Source organism: Chinchilla lanigera, unplaced genomic scaffold, assembly GCF_000276665.1.
Source record: "Chinchilla lanigera isolate Chin_1 unplaced genomic scaffold, ChiLan1.0 scaffold00008, whole genome shotgun sequence".
NCBI classification, from domain to species: domain Eukaryota; kingdom Metazoa; phylum Chordata; class Mammalia; order Rodentia; family Chinchillidae; genus Chinchilla; species Chinchilla lanigera.
The window spans coordinates 11913102-11932309 of NW_004955409.1; the positions used below are offsets into that span (position 1 = coordinate 11913102).

The 19208-nt window shown below is 42.1% G+C and overlaps 1 protein-coding gene across 6 annotated transcripts in view; it reads left to right on the forward strand.

Moving 5' to 3' along the window:
• Window positions 1-19208, forward strand: part of Trim9 (tripartite motif containing 9) — a 109002-nt gene that overhangs the window by 75385 nt on the left and 14409 nt on the right. For 4 of the 6 annotated variants that reach the window (XM_005376796.2, XM_005376798.2, XM_005376797.2 and 1 more), the window contains exons 6-8: window positions 7611-7768; window positions 10663-10801; window positions 18931-19011. In XM_005376796.2, coding sequence (XP_005376853.1) covers window positions 7611-7768; window positions 10663-10801; window positions 18931-19011 — 378 coding nt within the window. The remainder of the gene's footprint in view (window positions 1-7610; window positions 7769-10662; window positions 10802-18930; window positions 19012-19208) is intronic. The other 2 variants (XM_005376799.2, XM_005376802.2) reach the window with 1 other exon arrangement.

The following is a 19208-nucleotide window of genomic DNA, read 5'->3' on the forward strand; positions in this document are numbered from 1 at the left end:
ATATTGATATAAATCGAGGTAGTCCAGGATTGTAATGGCTGCTTCCACCTGCATACAGGGAGCAAGCAAACGGCTGAGCATTGATTGGGGGTACTCAGGAGGATCACAGTCAGCCTGCCGATATCAGCAGGAAAAGACCAGCTTGGGAGCCAAATGGAAATTTGAGAGAAACTTTAAAACTAGGTTTGTGTAATCAAGGGATAGCAGCAAGGTCTCTTGAGATTTAAGGATGCAGGGGCTGAAGAGAAATACAAGTACTTTCAACTATATGAAGGAAAATAAAAACTCAAGTTGACATCACTTTTATGACAATGTAAGTAAAAAGAATATTACTTAGGAGATAATATTTCTGATTGTAAAAAATGCCTTATTCTGAAACATACATTCACAGGAAGCTACAAAAGCAGTAAGGAGAGGTCCTTTCTGCTGGTTTCTCTCAGTGGTTGCATCTGGCATCACTATAAAATCAAAACCAGGAACCTGATGTTGGTACAGCACATGTACATAGTTCTGTGCCATTTTATGACCTGTGTAGATGCAGACAACCACCACAGCTATTAGGCACAGAACCGGTCTGTCACCAGAAAGCCACCCCTTTGTGTCACGCCCCTAGCCTTGATGTCTCTCATCCCTGGCACCCACTAATCTGTTCCATCTCTACCGTGTTTTCTTTTTCTGACCTTTTTTTTTAACTGAAGAAATTGGTTTACTCTTTACAACCCCTGATATGAGCATCCACATAATGAATGACTTAAAATTCCGTGCTTAAATTTTTTTGCTTCTTGGCAAAAATTTACCTTCTTTCTTTTATGACACAGAAAGAATCACAAACCCGGAAGTGTTAGGGCTCTAAGCCATTCACATCATGTGGTTAAACTCATCCCTGTAGTTGGCACATTTAATTTCTCAACCTCTGTCCAGCGGATTTTTGCTCTTTTATTTTCAACTTTCTCATTTTTTAATATGTAGTGCTTTGAGAAGATGACTTAATCAAGTTTTGATGTATTGTACAGTAATAAATTAGAATGTTTTCTTGGGCTGGGGATATAGCTCAGTGGCACAAGTGCCTGCCTGGCAAGGGAAGGTCCTGAGTTCAATTCCCAGTACAAAAAAAAAAAAAAATGTTTTCTTATAGCAACAAAAAAATTGGTATTTACTGAGTGCTAACCAAACCAGAGATCCTCCTAAGTGCAGTTTTATATGTATTACTTGCTGTGTTCTCACAGCCCTAGCAAGTCAGCTGAGAAAACTGGGCTACAGAAAGCCTTGGTCACTTCCCTGGGCCCACACAGCTAGCATGTGACAGGGCCAGTGTTCACACCAGGGGATATGGCTCCAGAACACACTCCTGCAACTTCTACTTTATGCTATAAAGCTAGTTCCTTCCTACAAGATTTCTTCAGAGAATATCTGAATATCTTCCATATACTTAGTAAATCCAATTTTTTGTTTTGAGGTAGTTCCTTCTTGCTGTTTAAATTATTCTTGAACTCCCACATAGTAGCCTATTAAATAAACCCCACCCTAGCAGAATATAGAGCCCTAAGTAAATCCCCTTCCGTCAGCCAATCTCTGTCCTCAATTCTTTCAATGAGATATAATCACTGAAAGGTTATGTCACCAGTGACTCGGAGGAGAAAATATGTCACAGAAGCCTTTGATGGAGGAAGAAAAAAATGATGCAACCCCATCAGCCTTGGTGAGGGTACAGGAGGAGGAGGAGGCAGTTAGAGGGTAAAAGCCTCGTGCTTTAACCAGCGGACAGAGCCATCCTCTCCGCGTTCATTATGCTTCCGAGTCCTGTCCATTTGCATACAGTGAGTCCAGGCCATTTGGCAGATGGTGACAATTATTCTGAAGTTAGTAGGCCCTTCTGCTTGTACAAGGCGTGCAGGTTCATGCACCTACCACACAGACCACATTCCCAAGCACTGTCACTCGCCCACTTAGCAGGGCACTCAGAAGACTGGACTGGCTGTGTGCACAGTCTGTGCAGATGACAGAGAATGCACGTTTTCCAAAGGCCACAATGCGGAAGCCCCTCACCACAGCCGTCCACCTGCAATGTGAGAGATCCAGAACACTTATTTTCAAGTTAATAAAACAGGCCGTTTGGTATGAGAGTGGATTCTTCCATTTTTAACACTTCATTTTAATTTAGTTTACATCTTATAATTATCTCTCTGCTTATTAATTTGTATGCTTTGCTTTGTGCTCATTAAGCTTAATTAATTCAGTGAGAGTCCAGTGCTCTGTAGAAGCTGCATAATTCTTACCTGTCAGATGCTTGTAAAGAAAAAAGCCGCAGGTCATGATGAGCGAGGACTTGATTGGCGGTAGTTAGGACTTCTCCCGACCCCTGTCACGTTGTTAACACACAGACAACTGGTCGAAGTGTACTGTTAGCTTTTCACTTACTAAAGAAATTCTTAATTTAATGAAGTACATTTTCACAACTTGTCAGTAAAAATATTCCAAGAAACTGCACCCTAAATGCCATAGACAAATGCCCAAACCCTAAGGAACATTTGGAATGGTATTAATGTGATCTGGCCATTGTGAAAGTAACGGAGCATGTAATTCAGAATGTGCTTCCTAATTGTGCTGAGTGGATTACAATAGAAAGTTACCTGAAATACACTTCACTGAAATATCTGTTTACTTTTTGACTTAAAATTTTAGCAAGCATGTGTCCTGTTTTGAAATCATCACAAATTCCCTTTCTGTCATTGTTTTTTTATTGTTGTTGTTGTTGTTGTTTATTTTTTTTGGTTTTTTGTTTTGTTTTTGGGGGGGATTTTTTGGATTTTTTTGTAACAGGAATCAAACTCAGGACCTTGCACTTGCTAGGCAGGTGCTTGTGCTGCTGAGCTATATCCCCGGCCCCTTTCTGTCACTGTTGATACTGAAAAGGTGGACTTGCTGATGGTTTCCACATATTTCCACTTGTGCCAGCTACTTTTCAACAAGAACACACACTTTAAAGTTATTCTTTTACTAGCTAAAGATTAGTTGAAATCTATGTCACCCCTAAGCAATTGAGATCTATCTGGAGAATGTTAGCACCTTTTTTTGTTCAAAAAAATTATAATGATATCATCCCTAAATTGTAATGATGTCTGTTCTGGTTGTATTATGATTAGAAAATTAGCTTATTTTCTTTCCAGATGACTAGAAGAAGTGTTTGATCTTTCAGATTTTTCTTTTACAGAAAACAATGTAGTAAGCTCTGCCCTCTGTTTTTCTTAGAAAGTAATAAAAACATTTTCCCCCTTAATTCTAAATTACTGTTGTCAACTCTTCCCCAAGTCACAGGGAACAAGTTTAAGATTCTTTTCCTAATCTGCCAAAGGTTCTGCTACTCAATTAAAAAATAGATCTCAGATACCTACTCCATCCCAGAAAAAATTATCCTGGAATTATGCAAGTACATAGACTATCCCAAGAGCCATGGGTCAAATAAATGTCAGTGTGTTTGTAAACTAGGATGAAGCCATGATCTGAAGCCCCACCAACACTTTTAGCACATAAACCAAATGGCTATTAATTTCTTCAAGTGCTTCTACTCCCTGAAGGATGTATTTATCTTCATTAACTCAGCTTGTATGTAAGAGCCCTGATTATGCATCAAGGTCAGGGGCAAGGACAGTGTGGTCTGAACAGACTCCTCTAAGTCCTAGAGAAGGCGCTGCCAGAGGGTTGGGAGCATGGGGCGAACACGCGCGCACACACACACACACACACACACACACACACACACACGTGTGCGCACTGGTTTGGGGACCTGAAATGCATGTTCTCAGAACACATGTTCATGTTTATCCTTCACAGTGGCCCAGTGACAGGTTTCCAGAAACAGCCTGTAGCTCCTCTGTAGTCTAAAGTGCCATGGAATAATGAGGAAAGGTAGCCCCAAGTGAATCTTCGGACGTGACAATGCTACACAATGACCCTCCCAGCCACCATAACTCTGGTTGCGCTTTCATAAATATGTACCAGCAATTCTTAAGAGTCTTTGTTATTCACATTATAGGAAACAGAAAACAACTTTGGGAAGTAGGGTGAAGACTTTCCTCTAGTATACTTCTCCTGACACCACACTGGAGAAGCAGCACAATACAGTGCCAGCCCCTCAGCCCTGGGAGCAAGGCTGCTGGGCTGCAGATCCCAGCCCTGACCCTTGCTACCCACGAAACCTCTCTGGATTTCGGTTTCCTCACCTACAACACAGAAATAATAACAGTACCTACCTTGTGGGGCTGTGAAATTTAAATGGGTTAATGCAGCCAGGATTAGTACAGGGACACCACATGCCTGTAATCCCAGTACTCTGAGAGGCTGAGATGGAAGGATCAGGAGTTCAAAGTCTGGGATACACACTGCAAGTTTGAGGCCAGTCTGATACTTAGCAACACCTGCCTCAAAAAAATGAGTTAATACTACAAGCCTCGAGCCACACTGTTTGGCACCCGTGAACGCTCATAAAGATTCGTGATCTGTGTTGAGGTGTGAGGCCAGCAGTGTCCTTTCTCTCTCATCCTCGCCACGCTCCTGTTTATTTCGCAGAGCTGCTCTGGAGGATTGTGAGTGTGCACAGTTTGAAAGATTAGAGGGAGAAGTTAAATAAGAAAGCTGAATAATTTAAAGCAGAACAGTAAGACATTCAAAATCGTAGAGGAAGCCACTATTGTAGAGCTTCATCAAGCTCCAAGCAGGATAAAATATCAAAAAATCCAAAAAACAAAAACAGGCACTTGTTATCAAATCATGCAGCTGCTATTAAAAGGAAAACAGGTCAGTCTGGAAATTTATATACACCAAAAATATTCTTGAAAAGTAGAAGCAAAAATAGTCACTGTATTTTTCTATTATGCCTCGTAACTGTGAACTGCATCTCCACCAAACCCTTCTCAGAAGTCAGTAAAAATAGCTGCTCCTGTATTTAAGTCGAGAATTTTCAGTCTGCGGCTTGATCTTTCAGGCTTAAAGAATGCTATGTGCCAGAACAAGGTCAGCTCAGGGGAAATTCGGTGTTAAGAAAAAAGGGTGTCCCAGAATGAGCATAGAAGTTTGAAGATCAAGCTAGCTATGGTGGCCCCAGTGACAGGACTTTCCATAAAATAGAAACTTCTTTCTTAGACACCAGTCCGATTCCAGAGCATAAGAGACAGACTGATCTGAAAAGACTTCAAGTTTGTTGCACACCATTTATTTCATACCTAAGAAAACGAAAGACGGTGGCATAACGCCCACTATAAAATCTAGCTTTCTAAATGTCAGCCTGAGTTTTTCCTAATAAGGCTGTAACTTTGTCGCATTTGCCTTTTATATATAACGTCATTTGGGAGTAAATAAGGAATAGATAAAGAAAAAGAAAAAATAATGCTTAACACATAGAGCGATTTAGACACACACCTGCAAATGTCTCTGAATAAGTTCTTTCCTTCCCTTTGCTTTTTTGTTCATTTGCTTATTTGTTTAAGTCTGGGATGATAATATTAAGATCTAAAGATTGGTGAGAGATTAGATTTTTTTTTCATCTTTTTGTTCTTTTAAAGTGTATCCAGTGAGGACCTATACATGAAAATCTAATGTTTTAATAACCCATGACATCATGTATTCTAGTCAATCTGTTAATTATACCTATGTCTAGTAGGGAAATTTGGGTTTCTTATTGGAGACATTGTAAGCATTTGTATGATTCAAGTTGAAACCATCTTGTGCTCTTCTTTTTCATTTTATAATTGGTGAACTTTAGACTTGCCTGAAATGCAAACAAAGAAAAAGAAAGACTGATATGGAACTAGTGAAATAAGAGAGCCCAGGGAATTATTTTATGGTAGGTTCTAATAAAGACAGTCCAGAACAAAAATCTCAAGGGGAATCATTCGTGTCTCTAGAAAATCCTTTCAAGGATGGTTTGCTTAAATTTGTAGCATTTAACTTCCACAGTAAATAAGATAAAATGATTTCTTTTTCACAAGGAAACAAAATCTAAATAACAAAGTATATCTCTAATACTTCTGATTTAAAGCTAGCCATCCAATTCCAGCTCCTGGGTTATGCCCAATCCTTTGTGAATAATCAACCATTAGCATCATTCCAGGAGTTACAGCTTCTGTCCTTTGCTCTTTCCACCTAACTCTGGAGTGTATTCACTGGACAAGGCAATGAATTTATCTTCCTTCCAAATTCCAGATGTTCTGGGGTTTGAAGCCTGCATTAGGCACAGTTCTCTGATAAGATTCATCTAAAAACTGCACTATGGAAACTTGAAACATTATTTCCTTTCCTAAATGGATCACAACTAATTAACTAGTCACTAAATTTGATTTATTTATCTTTAGTAGCCCTGACATGGTTTTATTATACTGTATCATGGTCCCTTCTTAATGATAAGCAGTATCCTTCACATCTCATGTGTTATAGCCACTGCTTTTGTTTTTCTAGGCTATCTACCACAGAACCTGGTTCCTAAACTGTGAAGCCAAGTATCTCCTTGGTTGGGGTGACTGACAAGGAGCATGTTTATTTCAAAGCACAACACACAAAGTCAGACTTTGGGACAGCATATCAGATGTTCCACAGTTAACATTTGTTCACTTAAATGTCCCTGAATCTGGTCCAGTATGTTCTCTCCTGTTATTAAAGTGCTAGAAAAAAATAAATAATTATCATTTTGGTGCTAAAAAATTTTAAGCAGTTGGTAAAAATAATTCTCCCAGCTACAAATACTGAGTTCATATGTTAGGAACTAGAGTTGTTTGTTAACCAATATTTCTATGTCGGAAGGTTTAACTGTGTGTCTGAAGAGTTAACCACTCTGCATTTTTAAGTAATATAAAAGATTCTCAGCACCTTCATAAAATGCAGAGTTTACTCCAAATAACACTGTGACAGATTCTCACAAGGTTGCCAGGATTCCGGGGGCCTCCCGCCATTCCCTAGTTGGCCTCACAGTACCCCCAGGCTCATGGCCAGATGTCTATGCCTGAAACAAAGGAGCGCCCTGGACCTCATGCCGTGTCCAAGGTACAGCTGCCTTCTGAGTATGATATCAGGTTTCTCAGAGGTTTCCAAATGGGGGGATCACCACTGGTGTCACTTGCTACTAAATTTTCAAACACTAACTTCTATAGCTGTTTACAGAGTAAAATCTTAGCATATATATATATATATGAAATATAATAGTTTCACAACTATCTCTCTGAATAGTCTTCAGTTCATAAACTAGGGTTTACATTTCAATAAATGTCATGATACAAGCTTCAGTCATGTTAGACATTAAAGAAACTTCAGTGGCTAGAAGGGAAATCCACTCCCCTTAGGAATGATGCCTTCCATGCCCAAGGGGGTTAGAACAGAGCCATTCTGCGAATATGCCTGCCCCTCTCTAGCTGCCACCACTAATGTAAGAGGTGCCACCATGAGTTGAGAACTGGGCCTCACAGGAATCCAAGAACCCGCCCCACCCAGGGGAGCTGTGGGAAGGATCCCACTGAGTTCCCCATTGCACCCTGAGCTGATTCATTCTAACCACGTTGGCATCAGGAGTCCTGAAATATATGCAGCTCAACGGAAGCCACAAAGTGACACTAATTTCTGTTTAGCTTCCTCTCCAGTCCCAGCAACCCCCATCCTCCAGCTGGAGGAGTGTTGCACCCACAACAACAGCGCCACGCTGTCCTGGAAACAACCCCCTCTGTCCACGGTCCCCGCCGAAGGGTATATTCTGGAGCTGGATGACGGCAGTGGTGGTCAGTTCCGGGTAAGTAGACAAACTCGTGCTTGTTAACCAAAGCCAGTGAGATGCACACACACACACACACACACATACACACACACACACCCCTTCGCCCAAAAGAACCTGCTGTGGTGTCTCAAGCATGGCTTTCCCATCTGTCTGCCCGCCCTTCAGCTGAGGCCTGCCCTCTCTTCATACCATGCCAAGTGCTAGTGCAAAGGAGTCCAAAACCATCTTACTCATCCTAAGAGACAGTTCACAGTCCTGCAAGCCCTGGGATCAGACTACCTGCCTTCTTATCTGGTCCCCTCCACACAGCTGGATAACGGGGCCTGATTCTCACCTCTTGGTCTCTGCACACCCTCATCTGTAAACAGGGTGATGCTAACAGGAACGTGTATCTCATGCCTTGTTGCTAACAGTGCGTTGGATCACCCAGATAGGATTCTGGTACATGGCCAGCCTTCAGTAGTAGCTATTATTCTTGCCATTATTTATTGCCAGTAATATCATTGTCTACAATCTGTTTTTACAGCCACCATTTGTAAAATCTTTGATTGGCATTCCTCTTACAAGTCAAGTTCTTTTGTGATAGCCTCCCTATTCTAAGGAATTTTTCTAGCAGAAATTTTCCAACTTGTGCTTTGGGTTTTTTTTGGTTTTTTGGGAGAAGTCCTCTCACCCGACAGAACTGGTGCCTACAGGTTATCTTCTTCCCAAGAGTGGGAAGCTGTGATGTCCTCTGAAAGCAGACCAGCTGATGGTCATGTGTATCTTCCTGTCTACCCATGTCTGCTTCTCTCTCACCCACTGACTTTCACAAATTCTCACCTTCCACCTTGTTTTCCACCTGCTCCAACTCAGCCGCATCTGAGTTTCTTTCCTGGGAGCTCCAGTGCCTGGGACCTCCTGAGGGAGCAGCCCTTCTGGGTACTGAGGCCACTCCAGAGAGAAGAGAAAGACAAAGAGAAACCTTGTCCAAAGAGAACTCCAGGCCATTGAGGATGAGGCTTTCTAACCTGGGCCACTAGCTTTCAAGTTCAAAGCCTATTGAGGCCTCCTTTTCCTAAATGTTTAAGATAAGGCAACTGGATGTAAATGCTTCCAAAACTATGTCTTCTGTAATTCTCAAGGACAAAGGCTCTCTCTTGATGGAATCTTTTATCTACATATGTGTGGATTTATTAGCATGCCAAAATCAAGCTTCTGCCATTCCGAAATAAGAATCAGTCTTGGGTTCCATTGTATGTTTTTTGAACTCTGTGTGTGTGTGTGTGTGTGTGTGTGTGTGTGTGTGTATTTGAAATTCCTATCTGTTGCTCAGTTTCTCATCTCTGACTTTGCCTTTTCCATTCTCATTTCATTTTCAGGGCCCTTCTCCCTCCAACCATCCCCTCTTTCTTTTTCTCCTGAGAAACTAATCCTCCTGGTTTTCCCAGTTCTTTAAATAAATAAATTCTCTTACCTTGTCTCCACTCTCCTGCCCAGTTATTACCTGTCGGAAGTATCCCAGGCGTCATCCTGGGCACGGTCTTCTTCTCTCACGGTTCCAGGCTCTCATGTTCCTCCTGCTTCCTCACTTCCTTGGACGCTGACCCATCCCCGGTCCACATGTCTCAAACATGTTTCTCTACCGAGAGTCAGATTCATATCTTACCTTTGTAGAATTTTCCATTTCTACACCCTAAAACTGCCTTAAATTAAACATGCTTCAACACAACCCCATAATTGTCTTCCAAAACTTAGTTCTGTATCTTCTATATTCCAATTGTCCTGTCTTAGATATCACACTCAGCATCTTAGGATCAACCAGCTCCAACTTCCTCCTCATGCCCCAGTAACATCAAGGAAGCCACTGAATCCACTCCCAATGCCCTCTAGCCCCCTGTGGTACTCCTATCTGGATTCCCTATTCTTACTCCACAGGCTACGCTGAGAAGCATGACCAAAAGTCTTCAGGTGATTGCTTGTCTCACTACTCAGATGCGTTGCTCCTCATGCAGGATTGGGAACTTGTTAAAAATGGAAATTCTCAGACCCAACCCAGAGACTTTACTGGATCAGAAACTGCATTGTAATAAGAGTCATAGGTGATTCATATGCACATAAAATTTGAGAAAGCCTGAGTGAGAGGACATAGTATTCAAATTTTATTACCATTGCAGTAGTAATGAATGGGTGGGCAATCCAGGACCAGTCTTCTTAGAAAGTTGTCGTGTTAAGGCTGTGCTTTGAATGCAAATTATTTTTATTCATTACATCAGCATAATTTTGCAAAGTGTACAGCTGAAGTGTGGAGCAAATGCCTAACCTATGCAAAAGACACATTATGCTGGGGTTTATTTTAAGCCTTTGAAATGTCATTCTTCCTCCCGCTCCTCTCTGTGCTGTGATGCAAACCTATAATCCTACAGCTTTGAAGGCTAATCTTTGCGACAGTGCCTGAAGATATCAGCACAGTTATAAATATAGCATACTGACCGCTCTTATGTGTTCATGTTTCCAATATGTTTTTCACAAACCGTGGTGATGAATAAAGAGCTCAGCAGGTATAATACGCTTTACAGCTGCCAAGTTAATATGAATGAACACCACCTCCACTATTAGCACACACTAGCTGCTGATAACTACCATTCATTAAGCCACTGGGCCCATGCAAAATACAATTAGCATTATGCTAATCGATCTGAACATACAACCTTGTATCATCCTCATAAAGTGGGTAATGTTGTCCCCATTTTACTTATTAGGTAACTGAGCTTTTAAAGGGTAAATTCAATAGCCCAGTATCTCATGGGAGCGAAACCCAAATCAGGCTGACACCAAAGCTCTTGCTCCTAGCCACTAGGCAACACTGCCCTCCTAGCCCCTCGCAAGGCTTCCCACTAAGTGATCTCCTGCTTTTCGTTGCCCTCCAGGAAGTGTATGTTGGAAAAGAGACGATGTGCACTGTGGATGGCCTTCACTTCAACAGCACGTACAACGCTCGAGTCAAGGCCTTCAACAAAACAGGAGTCAGCCCATACAGCAAGACCCTGGTCCTGCAGACATCCGAGGGTAAGGCCCTTCAGCAGTATCCCTCAGAGCGAGAGCTGCGAGGCATCTAACGCGGCTGGCCAGCCCGGAGGTAACCCCACCACTGCCCACATTCCTCGAGCCTTTCCATGACTTGCTCTGCGTCCTGGCCCAGAGCCGCTCTTCCTCTCCTGCCTTTAGAGAGCCCATGGGATGTGGATGTGATCAAACCAAAGATTCCACATCGGCAGTTCAATGGCTTGGGCCATCGGCCTCCTTTGGTAACCCTCTAAATAAGCTGCATTTGAAGAAGCTGAAAACGAAGGCCTGAATGTGCCCCGGGTGTCTAAGGCGAATGTATCTAGGCTCTAGCGCAGGCTCCCACTCTCCACCGAGCACATCAGTTGCCAGTTTTGCCCCGCTGAATCTCAGTTTCCTTGTAGTGCTTGCTTGTTCCTGAGGGGGGACCTGGGTTCTTTCCAGCTGTGGATCTGTATGACTGAACGTGTTTCCATGTCAGTCATTTGTATGACTGACATGGGTGTGGGGTGCTAGAGCCGTTCAGAGAAGGCCTGTGGGCCACTCCTGGCTTAACCAGCTCGGACAGCTTCCATTTCCTATCCAAAGCCCAGGCCGCCAGCACCAGGACTGAGACTTCCTGTGGCCACCCAACAGGAAGAGACCAGCAACTCCGCATTACCTCGCCATGTGCATCTTTGCCAGTCCCTCCGGTCCTGGTTAGGCTGCCTAAGGCCACCGGACAAGGGTAATCTCTAGAGGATGTTTGCTTCTTGGCTATACTGTAAATAGTTAGGCCATCAAAGACAAATTATCCATCTCAGAAGAGAGGCTTGAATTTGATGGCCAAGTATAACCTCTGAGGCTCTTAACATTTTCAGTTTAAAAGCAATCACAACACATGAAATGAAACCATGAAGAGGTATTTGTGGCTGGTGCCAAAGCAGTTTAAGAACTTTGGGTGTCATTTTAGTCATAGAAGTCACCTCCCACCCACTGGCATTCTCCATAACTTCCCTTTGCAGAACTACTTCTGTTGAATTTGTTCAAGATGCTAGCTAAAAGAACTGCGTGGGTGTCTCCTACCACCTCCCACAAACCTCGGCACCTGCCAGTCACCCCTCAAATGGTTCACATGGTTAAAAACAAGCACAACTTTGAATCCCACAGCAAGGCTGAAGGGCCCCTACCTGTGAAAACAGTGTTTTGGGGGGTGGTTGTAAGTCTCAGTGATGCTGTTCAAAGAGAAGGATTGGTTGATGGGAAAAGACTGGTGTGACCTATCCCATTTGAATCACAGTGACATGATAGCTACAACCTCCCCCAGAAGTATCATTTTTGCAACTTCTCTCTGGGATGACCTATAAGTTTGAGAGCAGTTGCCTCTTTTCCCAGAATACCATGCTAAATGTCGAAGGCCTCCAAGAGCTTTTTTCCAGAAGCAATGCCAAAAGCCCTTCTTGGTGCTGGCCCCATTACCATGTGTGCACAAGGCCTTTTAATTGAACAGAGATATGCATGCCGGCAGAGCAGAGAGAAGTCTGCAGCAATGTTGCTAACATTTGTCATCAGAACTATAGGAAAACTTTCTATCCGTAATACATCATGGGGATCATACTAGTCTGCTAAAATGAGTTAGTAGCATAGCAACCTGAATATTTCTGTCTCCCATCCTACAGGAGGATGTAATTGCTTAGTTTCTTTTAATGTTCATAAAATTATGGTAAAATTACAGGATTCTGAATTGCAGTCCTGGGTACTACAGTCACAGAATTGGGGGTCATTTTCTAAATGAAACTACTGGAACAAGTTCTCTTCCAACAAAGAAATGTACTGTAGAAATTAATTTCCTCCCTGACTTTTATATATTGTGTACAAATATAAGGTATGTATCTGAATACAAAGCAAACCTGATCATCATGTAGATATCAGTATTCTCTGTTACTGCACAGAAGTGATTTTCTCATGATGAAATAAAGTTCGCACACATACTTTCTCCATAACTTTGGTTTGTTCTATTTGTTTCTCCCTTACTCTAATTCACTCAAGCAGTGAGATAAGATTTAGAAAGCAAGAAAAAAAAAGTGAATAGTTTATTTAAAAAAGAATTGATCAACTACTCTCATAGAGAAAGCTTACTGAATTAAGGGATTGTATCCTTTTTGTTTTTTACATATTAGTGAGAAAAATGTTATTAGTAAACTTTTGATACATTCATTACACTTATAATTTATTAACGTTATTTCCTACACTTCCTGGAAAGTTTGCTTTAGAGATTTTTTTGTTTTGTTTTGTTTTTTGTTTTTTGCCAGTATTGAGAGGCGGGGTGGTTCATCTAGACTTTCTATTATAACAAAATCTTGCACATTCTTCTTAATAAGAATAAACTTCTTTCTGAAGTTCAAACTAAAATCTATTTTGCAGAAGGGTCTAGTTTCACATGCGATCACAAACCTAACTTGGACGTGCAGTTAGTCTGAGGTTTAAACCTTGTATCACTACTACTCTGAACTGTCTCAAAGTGTTCTACTGGGACCATTATACAGTGGAGATCAAATGTCTACATTATTATGAATTCTGATAAAGTTTTTCCTCAAATCCAATTCATCTGTCTGTCTGTCTGTCTGTCTTTTTATTTACTTACTGGGCAGTGTTTGATAAGTACCCACCGTGCTGACTGTGGGTGTCAGATGTGGATACTACTCCTACTGTTGCAGAGCTTTTGGGCTAGTCAGAGAGGCGCTAAAGAAATCAACACATAAATAGTGAAATACTTACATATTGTAATGAATATCATGAGGAAAAAAATTCATAGAAAACCAATCAGGAAAGCAATGAAAAAACATTTAATTCAATGGAAATCATAAGGAATGTGTTATTAGAAGACAAAAGGCAAGGAAATGCATTATTATATGAGTTCAAATTTGTTTAATTTCCCAAAGGCCAGTTCCTGGGATAGATCTAAGGCAGCTATACAAATAAGGCTAGGTCCAGATAAGCAGTTAATAATTTCAATGAAATTTTAAAATAAAGTCCACAAACTTGGTTGTGAATATGTTTTTAGTCACTCATTTAATAACCATTATGGCTGTATCACAGTCATCAAAACCATCGGTAAAAGAGTAGCTGTTAAAAATATTATATAACAAAGCCTTCCTGATACACAGTGTTCTGGGGCTCATTCTGCATGACAGACGATACTCCTACCAAAAAAAGAAAACAAAACAAAAAGTTAGATAAGGCTGAGAACAGGATAGGAGATTTTTTTCCCCCTAGTTTCCCTCTGCCCATCTAAACAGGCTGTACCTTAAAAAAAAAAGAAAAACTGGAGAGACAAGAAATAGAGGAAAGTTAATATTTCTGGGTTCAAATACTTCACTGAGGTCCTGGGGCTCTGCTCCACTCATCCCCTCCAGGGCAGGGGTCACTTTAGGCAGTGTGGTGGGGAGGTCAAGTTTCGACTGCCCTCAGCACCCCTTCAGGGGAGGCAACAGGCAGGGCTGCAGTCTCTGTGCATGCATATTCCTAGCACCAGTCTCTGTGTAGACAGATTGTTTTCTTCGGACAGATTCTTGGAAGTGGAATTACTGCACCAGAGAATCTGAACTTAATTAAGGCTCTTTATCTGTGTTTCCAAATTGCTTTCCTGGTAGATTGTACAACAGAAATGTGCACATGACTCCACTGTACTTCTATGATTTGGGGCTTAATTTTCACCAACAGGCACACTTCTAAAAATAAAAATGTTTCTAAAAGAGTTTTAACTTGACAGTTTCATAGGAGTAATATTCTGATCGTATTAGGTGAAATAAATTACAACATATTGCAGGAGACATTGGCATGATCTGAAGAGAAAGGCAGGCTCACATAGAAGTGGGTACAGGGAGAGAAGCGGGGAGAGAGAGGGAGAGAGATCTAACCCAGAGAATATCTGTATGCAAGGCAGAAAGCAATCTGAGCTGTCACCAATAGGAACCTTATCACTCAAAAGCTTGACTTGAGCCCCTCGACTCTGTGGGTGACTGAGCTGTGCACTGGGCTTACAGGGGCACATCCAGTGCAGAATCTGCCCAGAACTCAGGGTTTCATTGCCCTCTCGCCCATCTTCATGGCACAGATCACCTCAAAAGTATAGCCCTGTGTACTTCGCTAGAACCAAGATACTCCGTAATCTCGACGGCCTTCTTACAATCAGAAAGAATAATAATCCCTGATTGGGCGGAGGGGTCCTAGTCCAGACTCCTTTACTCTGAATTTATGCACAAATCCACTAAGCTCACTGACCCATTTCTTGAGACCACAACAGCTGAAAAGCACATTAGAAGAGAGAGAAGGGACTGTGAGAGAAGTTAATCGAGGCTGTCGATAGCACTTAGCAAGGATGATAACGGGAAAAACTGAGAAAACGGCCCCCAAAACAGAAGAGCATTCCATGGCAAATGTTCTGATCAAGGAAATCAGAAAGTATACAATAAATTTTGGAAAGATTTCCATCGAAAACATTTGAAAGTCAGTATGTCTCTGGCACCCTGGGTAGTAGGGTATTATGTGTGTGTCTGAAGGCTCTGTGGAATCACAGCATGAAACGAAGCTCCCCCCAAAAATCCCGCTTTATTTTGCGTCCAGCTACTGAGAACTTTCTCCATTATCCATCAACAGATTCCATGAAGGATGACATCAGCGTGAGAGCCAGCAGATATTTTCAGGATATTGACATACAGTGGAGGAACTGTATAAAAACTGTCCATCCCATGTTTTACTATAAGGTCCTATAGAAAAAGACACAGACTTTTTTCTGTCCACCTTTAGCCAGTTAAATAGACTACCGACCTCGCTTCTGCACCCACTGCGCATGTGTAAACCCCTCCCTCACTCTCTCGCTGTAACACTGCAGATCCCCCGTATGTATTAGTTTTTTCCTGTAACAAATTAGCACAAACTCAGTGGTTTAAAACAGCACAGACATACTACCTTAGTAGCAGTCAGAATCCTACCAGCTCCAAGTGAGCTGCCAGCAGGACTGTGTTCCTCCAGGAGTTTCAGGGGAGCACTGGTTGTCTTGCCTTTCCCAGCTTCTAGAAGCCGCCTGCATTTCTTGGCTCCTGGCCCTTTCCCCTGTGCTAGGAGCCAGTAGCATAGCGTCTTCCAATCTCTTCCTGACCCTACCTTCCTGCCTTCCTTACCACAGAATCCTGGTGGTTACTTTGACCCATCTGGATAGTGCAGGGTAGCCTCCTTATCTCAAGATGCTTAATTTAGGGGCTGGGGATTTAGCTCAGCGGCAAAGCGCCTGCCTGGCAAGCGCAAGGTCGTGAGTTCGTTTCCTGGTACTGGATAAAAACCAAAAAAAAAAAAAAAATGCTTAATTTAGGCACATCTGCCAAGTCCTTTTTGCTATGGTAACAAGATAACAAATTCAGAGGTTTCTGGGAATTAGGGTGTGTTTTTGAATGGGTAGTTATTCTATCTACCACACACCCTGAGAAAGGTATTATTTATTATTATCATTATTATTATTATTTTATTACTATTACTAATTTTCCTACTACTCATATAGGGGAACTGAACCTAAGAAGTTAAATAGCCTTTCAAACCAGTTCTTTCAGCTTCCAACACCCAGCACAGCGCACTGTGATGCTGACATTTGAAAAGTGCTATTTGCATTTAACCAAAAGGAAAGAGAGGGAAAACTGCCCTAAGTCTGTCTGCTAGGTGTCTAAAAACATACTGTCAAAGTGAAGCCACACTGTGTGGCTACCTTTTGTGTTCATCCAGAAAGCCAGAAAGAGGACTTTAATACCTTTCGAAGAGTCAAGTTAGACTTTCGTCACGAAGAATAACCTTCCTGCTTTAAGAAGATGTGGAAGTATCGGTCATTTTCAGTATCATAGCCAAACCCCTCCTCAGTTCCTGTGCCTGTTTCCGTGTCTCCGTGCTTCCTCCAGCCCTAGCCCCACCCCAGGTGAGCGGCTCACCTAGAGAGGCACTTCCTCCCCGGTGGTACCAAGGATCTCTTGGTGGGCAGTGATGGTTCACCACCTGGGAAAGAAAGAAAGGGAATATCAGAACCACTTCTCTGAGATCCTTGAAAGCTGCTCCAGTGAGATCTGGGACTCTGGGCCCTACTTAGGTCGAAAACGCAGAGCTATCTGTTCACAGAAGCTTTCTGGCCCTCCACTTCTCAGCTAGGGGGAAAGTGGAGAGAAGGAAACCTGTGGTGATTACAAGATCAGGCTTTAGATACAGCTGTACATGCCAGCACTAACCGGTATGCACGTGCCCAGGGCATGGAAGAAAAGAATGTTCTCAAGCACCCTCAGCTGAAAGTCCAGAGTAGGCGTCCACCCAACATTCTTTAGGACTTTCTAATGACCACACATGGGTTGAGATTCTTGAAAGTATATCTTGTAAATTATTCCTAAAAAGTGGGAAGTGTTATGCATGAAAATGAAAAGTCTACATCTCTGATTAGATCTCAGCATCGCACTGCCCCTCCCATGTGGGAGCGCCTTCTCCCACACATCGAAGGGAATCACCCGGAAAGAGTTCAGTGGGTATAGGCTCCATGGAGACTTCTGGTTACATTCGTCTGAATGCCAAATGGCCTCAGATGTGTCTGTCCTGAATCTTGACAGATATAATTTCATAGTGATTTTGGTCCAGCTTAAGTACTTCACTTTTAAACCTTGATGTACTGAGATAACCTGCTCCCCACCCCAGAGAGCTGTAACCCTTTTTGTGAAAAAGAACCTTTCAGAAGAACAATGTCGGAAAACCCCTCAACCCATCTACTGTCCGTAGCCAGAATTCCAAAGGAGAATGGTGATACACCCGCCTTACAGGCCACTGAATAACTCTATAGGGAAAGAAACGATTCATTCTCATCTAGTTGAGAGTTTATAGGCAATAGTAGGACAGTTACACACATGTGTCCCATGGCCTATGCCATCAACTGTAACTTTTGCACACTTCCAAGTCACAAAAGAGCAACAGTAGCTTTGTTATGCCCCAAATTTTATCCATCAGGATTGATGCTGCCCAAGTCTGCATCCCACCCACCCGACCCCCACTGCAGCTGTTATCGAGGCATGGATGTGCCCCTTCTCCTCTTTGGACTGTAAAACTGTGGACTTAGAGCAGATGACCTCTGAGTTCTTTACAGCTGGTACCTCCAGCTCCTCTCTACTGCACTGTGGAAAGCTGTTAACTGATTCAGAGAATACCATGAAGAGGCATTAGCTACTGCTTGCCTTCTTCAAGAGTTAAATTCAGCATAACAGAAAGTAGCTGATAAAGGCTCACATAAGGAAAAGTAGACGGTGCACTCAAAATGTTTTTTTCCCATTCCTCTTTTGCTCTTCTTAACTCACAGCATTTGGGCCTCTCCAAAAGTAATTTAGTTAAAAGAACATGCGTTTCCAGGACAAAATCTTCAAGGTAGGTAAATCATTCTTGATCAAATTTGGGTAAATTTTATAGTACCCAAAAATGGGAAGCATGATGACAAGTTTCAGTGCCCAGGAGGAAGAAATACTTCATTCCTTTTCATTTTGACAACATGCATAGTGTCCCATGAAGTTTCCTGAATTTTTCCACGGGATTGAATTGGATCCAGAACCCATTTTTAGTTGTGGGGAGTGTGCCAGGCAGTTGCCAGTCTGAGCAACAGTGTAGTCCTTTGGAATCTTCTTTAACTACAGACATTTTCGGTTCTTCCTGTGGTAGTTCCTTATAAACAGTGTCATGGCATTTTAAACTGGAGTGGAGGACTTACCAGGGAAGTATTCAGCTGTCCTATGGGTGCAAGGGCTGTTTTGTTCCTGTAAAAGAAGGTTTTCAAACTGAATTTGTTTCTCGCTTCTCAACTGTAATTAATGCCACATTTAAGGAAGCTTAAAATACCACCTTTTGTTACAAATTATGTACCAGCTGGACAGAATTGTGACTTCAGTTGCTTATTAGATCATTTTTAAAGACTCAACCTCCTTCGTCAGTAGTGTCTTTGTCTCTTTTAAAATCTTCTCAACAAAAGCACATTCTTTTTACAGCAGGTTTATAATGAACTGAAACTCATCTTTAATACTGCTTTTGGAATTCTTAGTGACAGATCTTGCTTTACTGCACTCTGAAATGCAACCCTCTTGTTGGACCAGGGCCCAAGGGCTGCTCAGTTATGAAACCGTTCCCTGCCAGACAGGAAGACACGCAGGCCTACAACCAGGACACAGAGGAAGGTGGGTTAGTGTCCTGTGTCATAGAAACCTCTGTAAGTTTGCTTTTCCTCTTTAAACCCCCAAAACAACACCTTGAAGATTGTACTTCAGATTTTCAAGTTACTCCACAACACCCATAGAAATCTTCAGTACTCTGTACATACTGGAACCGGTCAAGAAATGCCACCCTTAGTTGTACAAAAAGCAATAAAGTCACA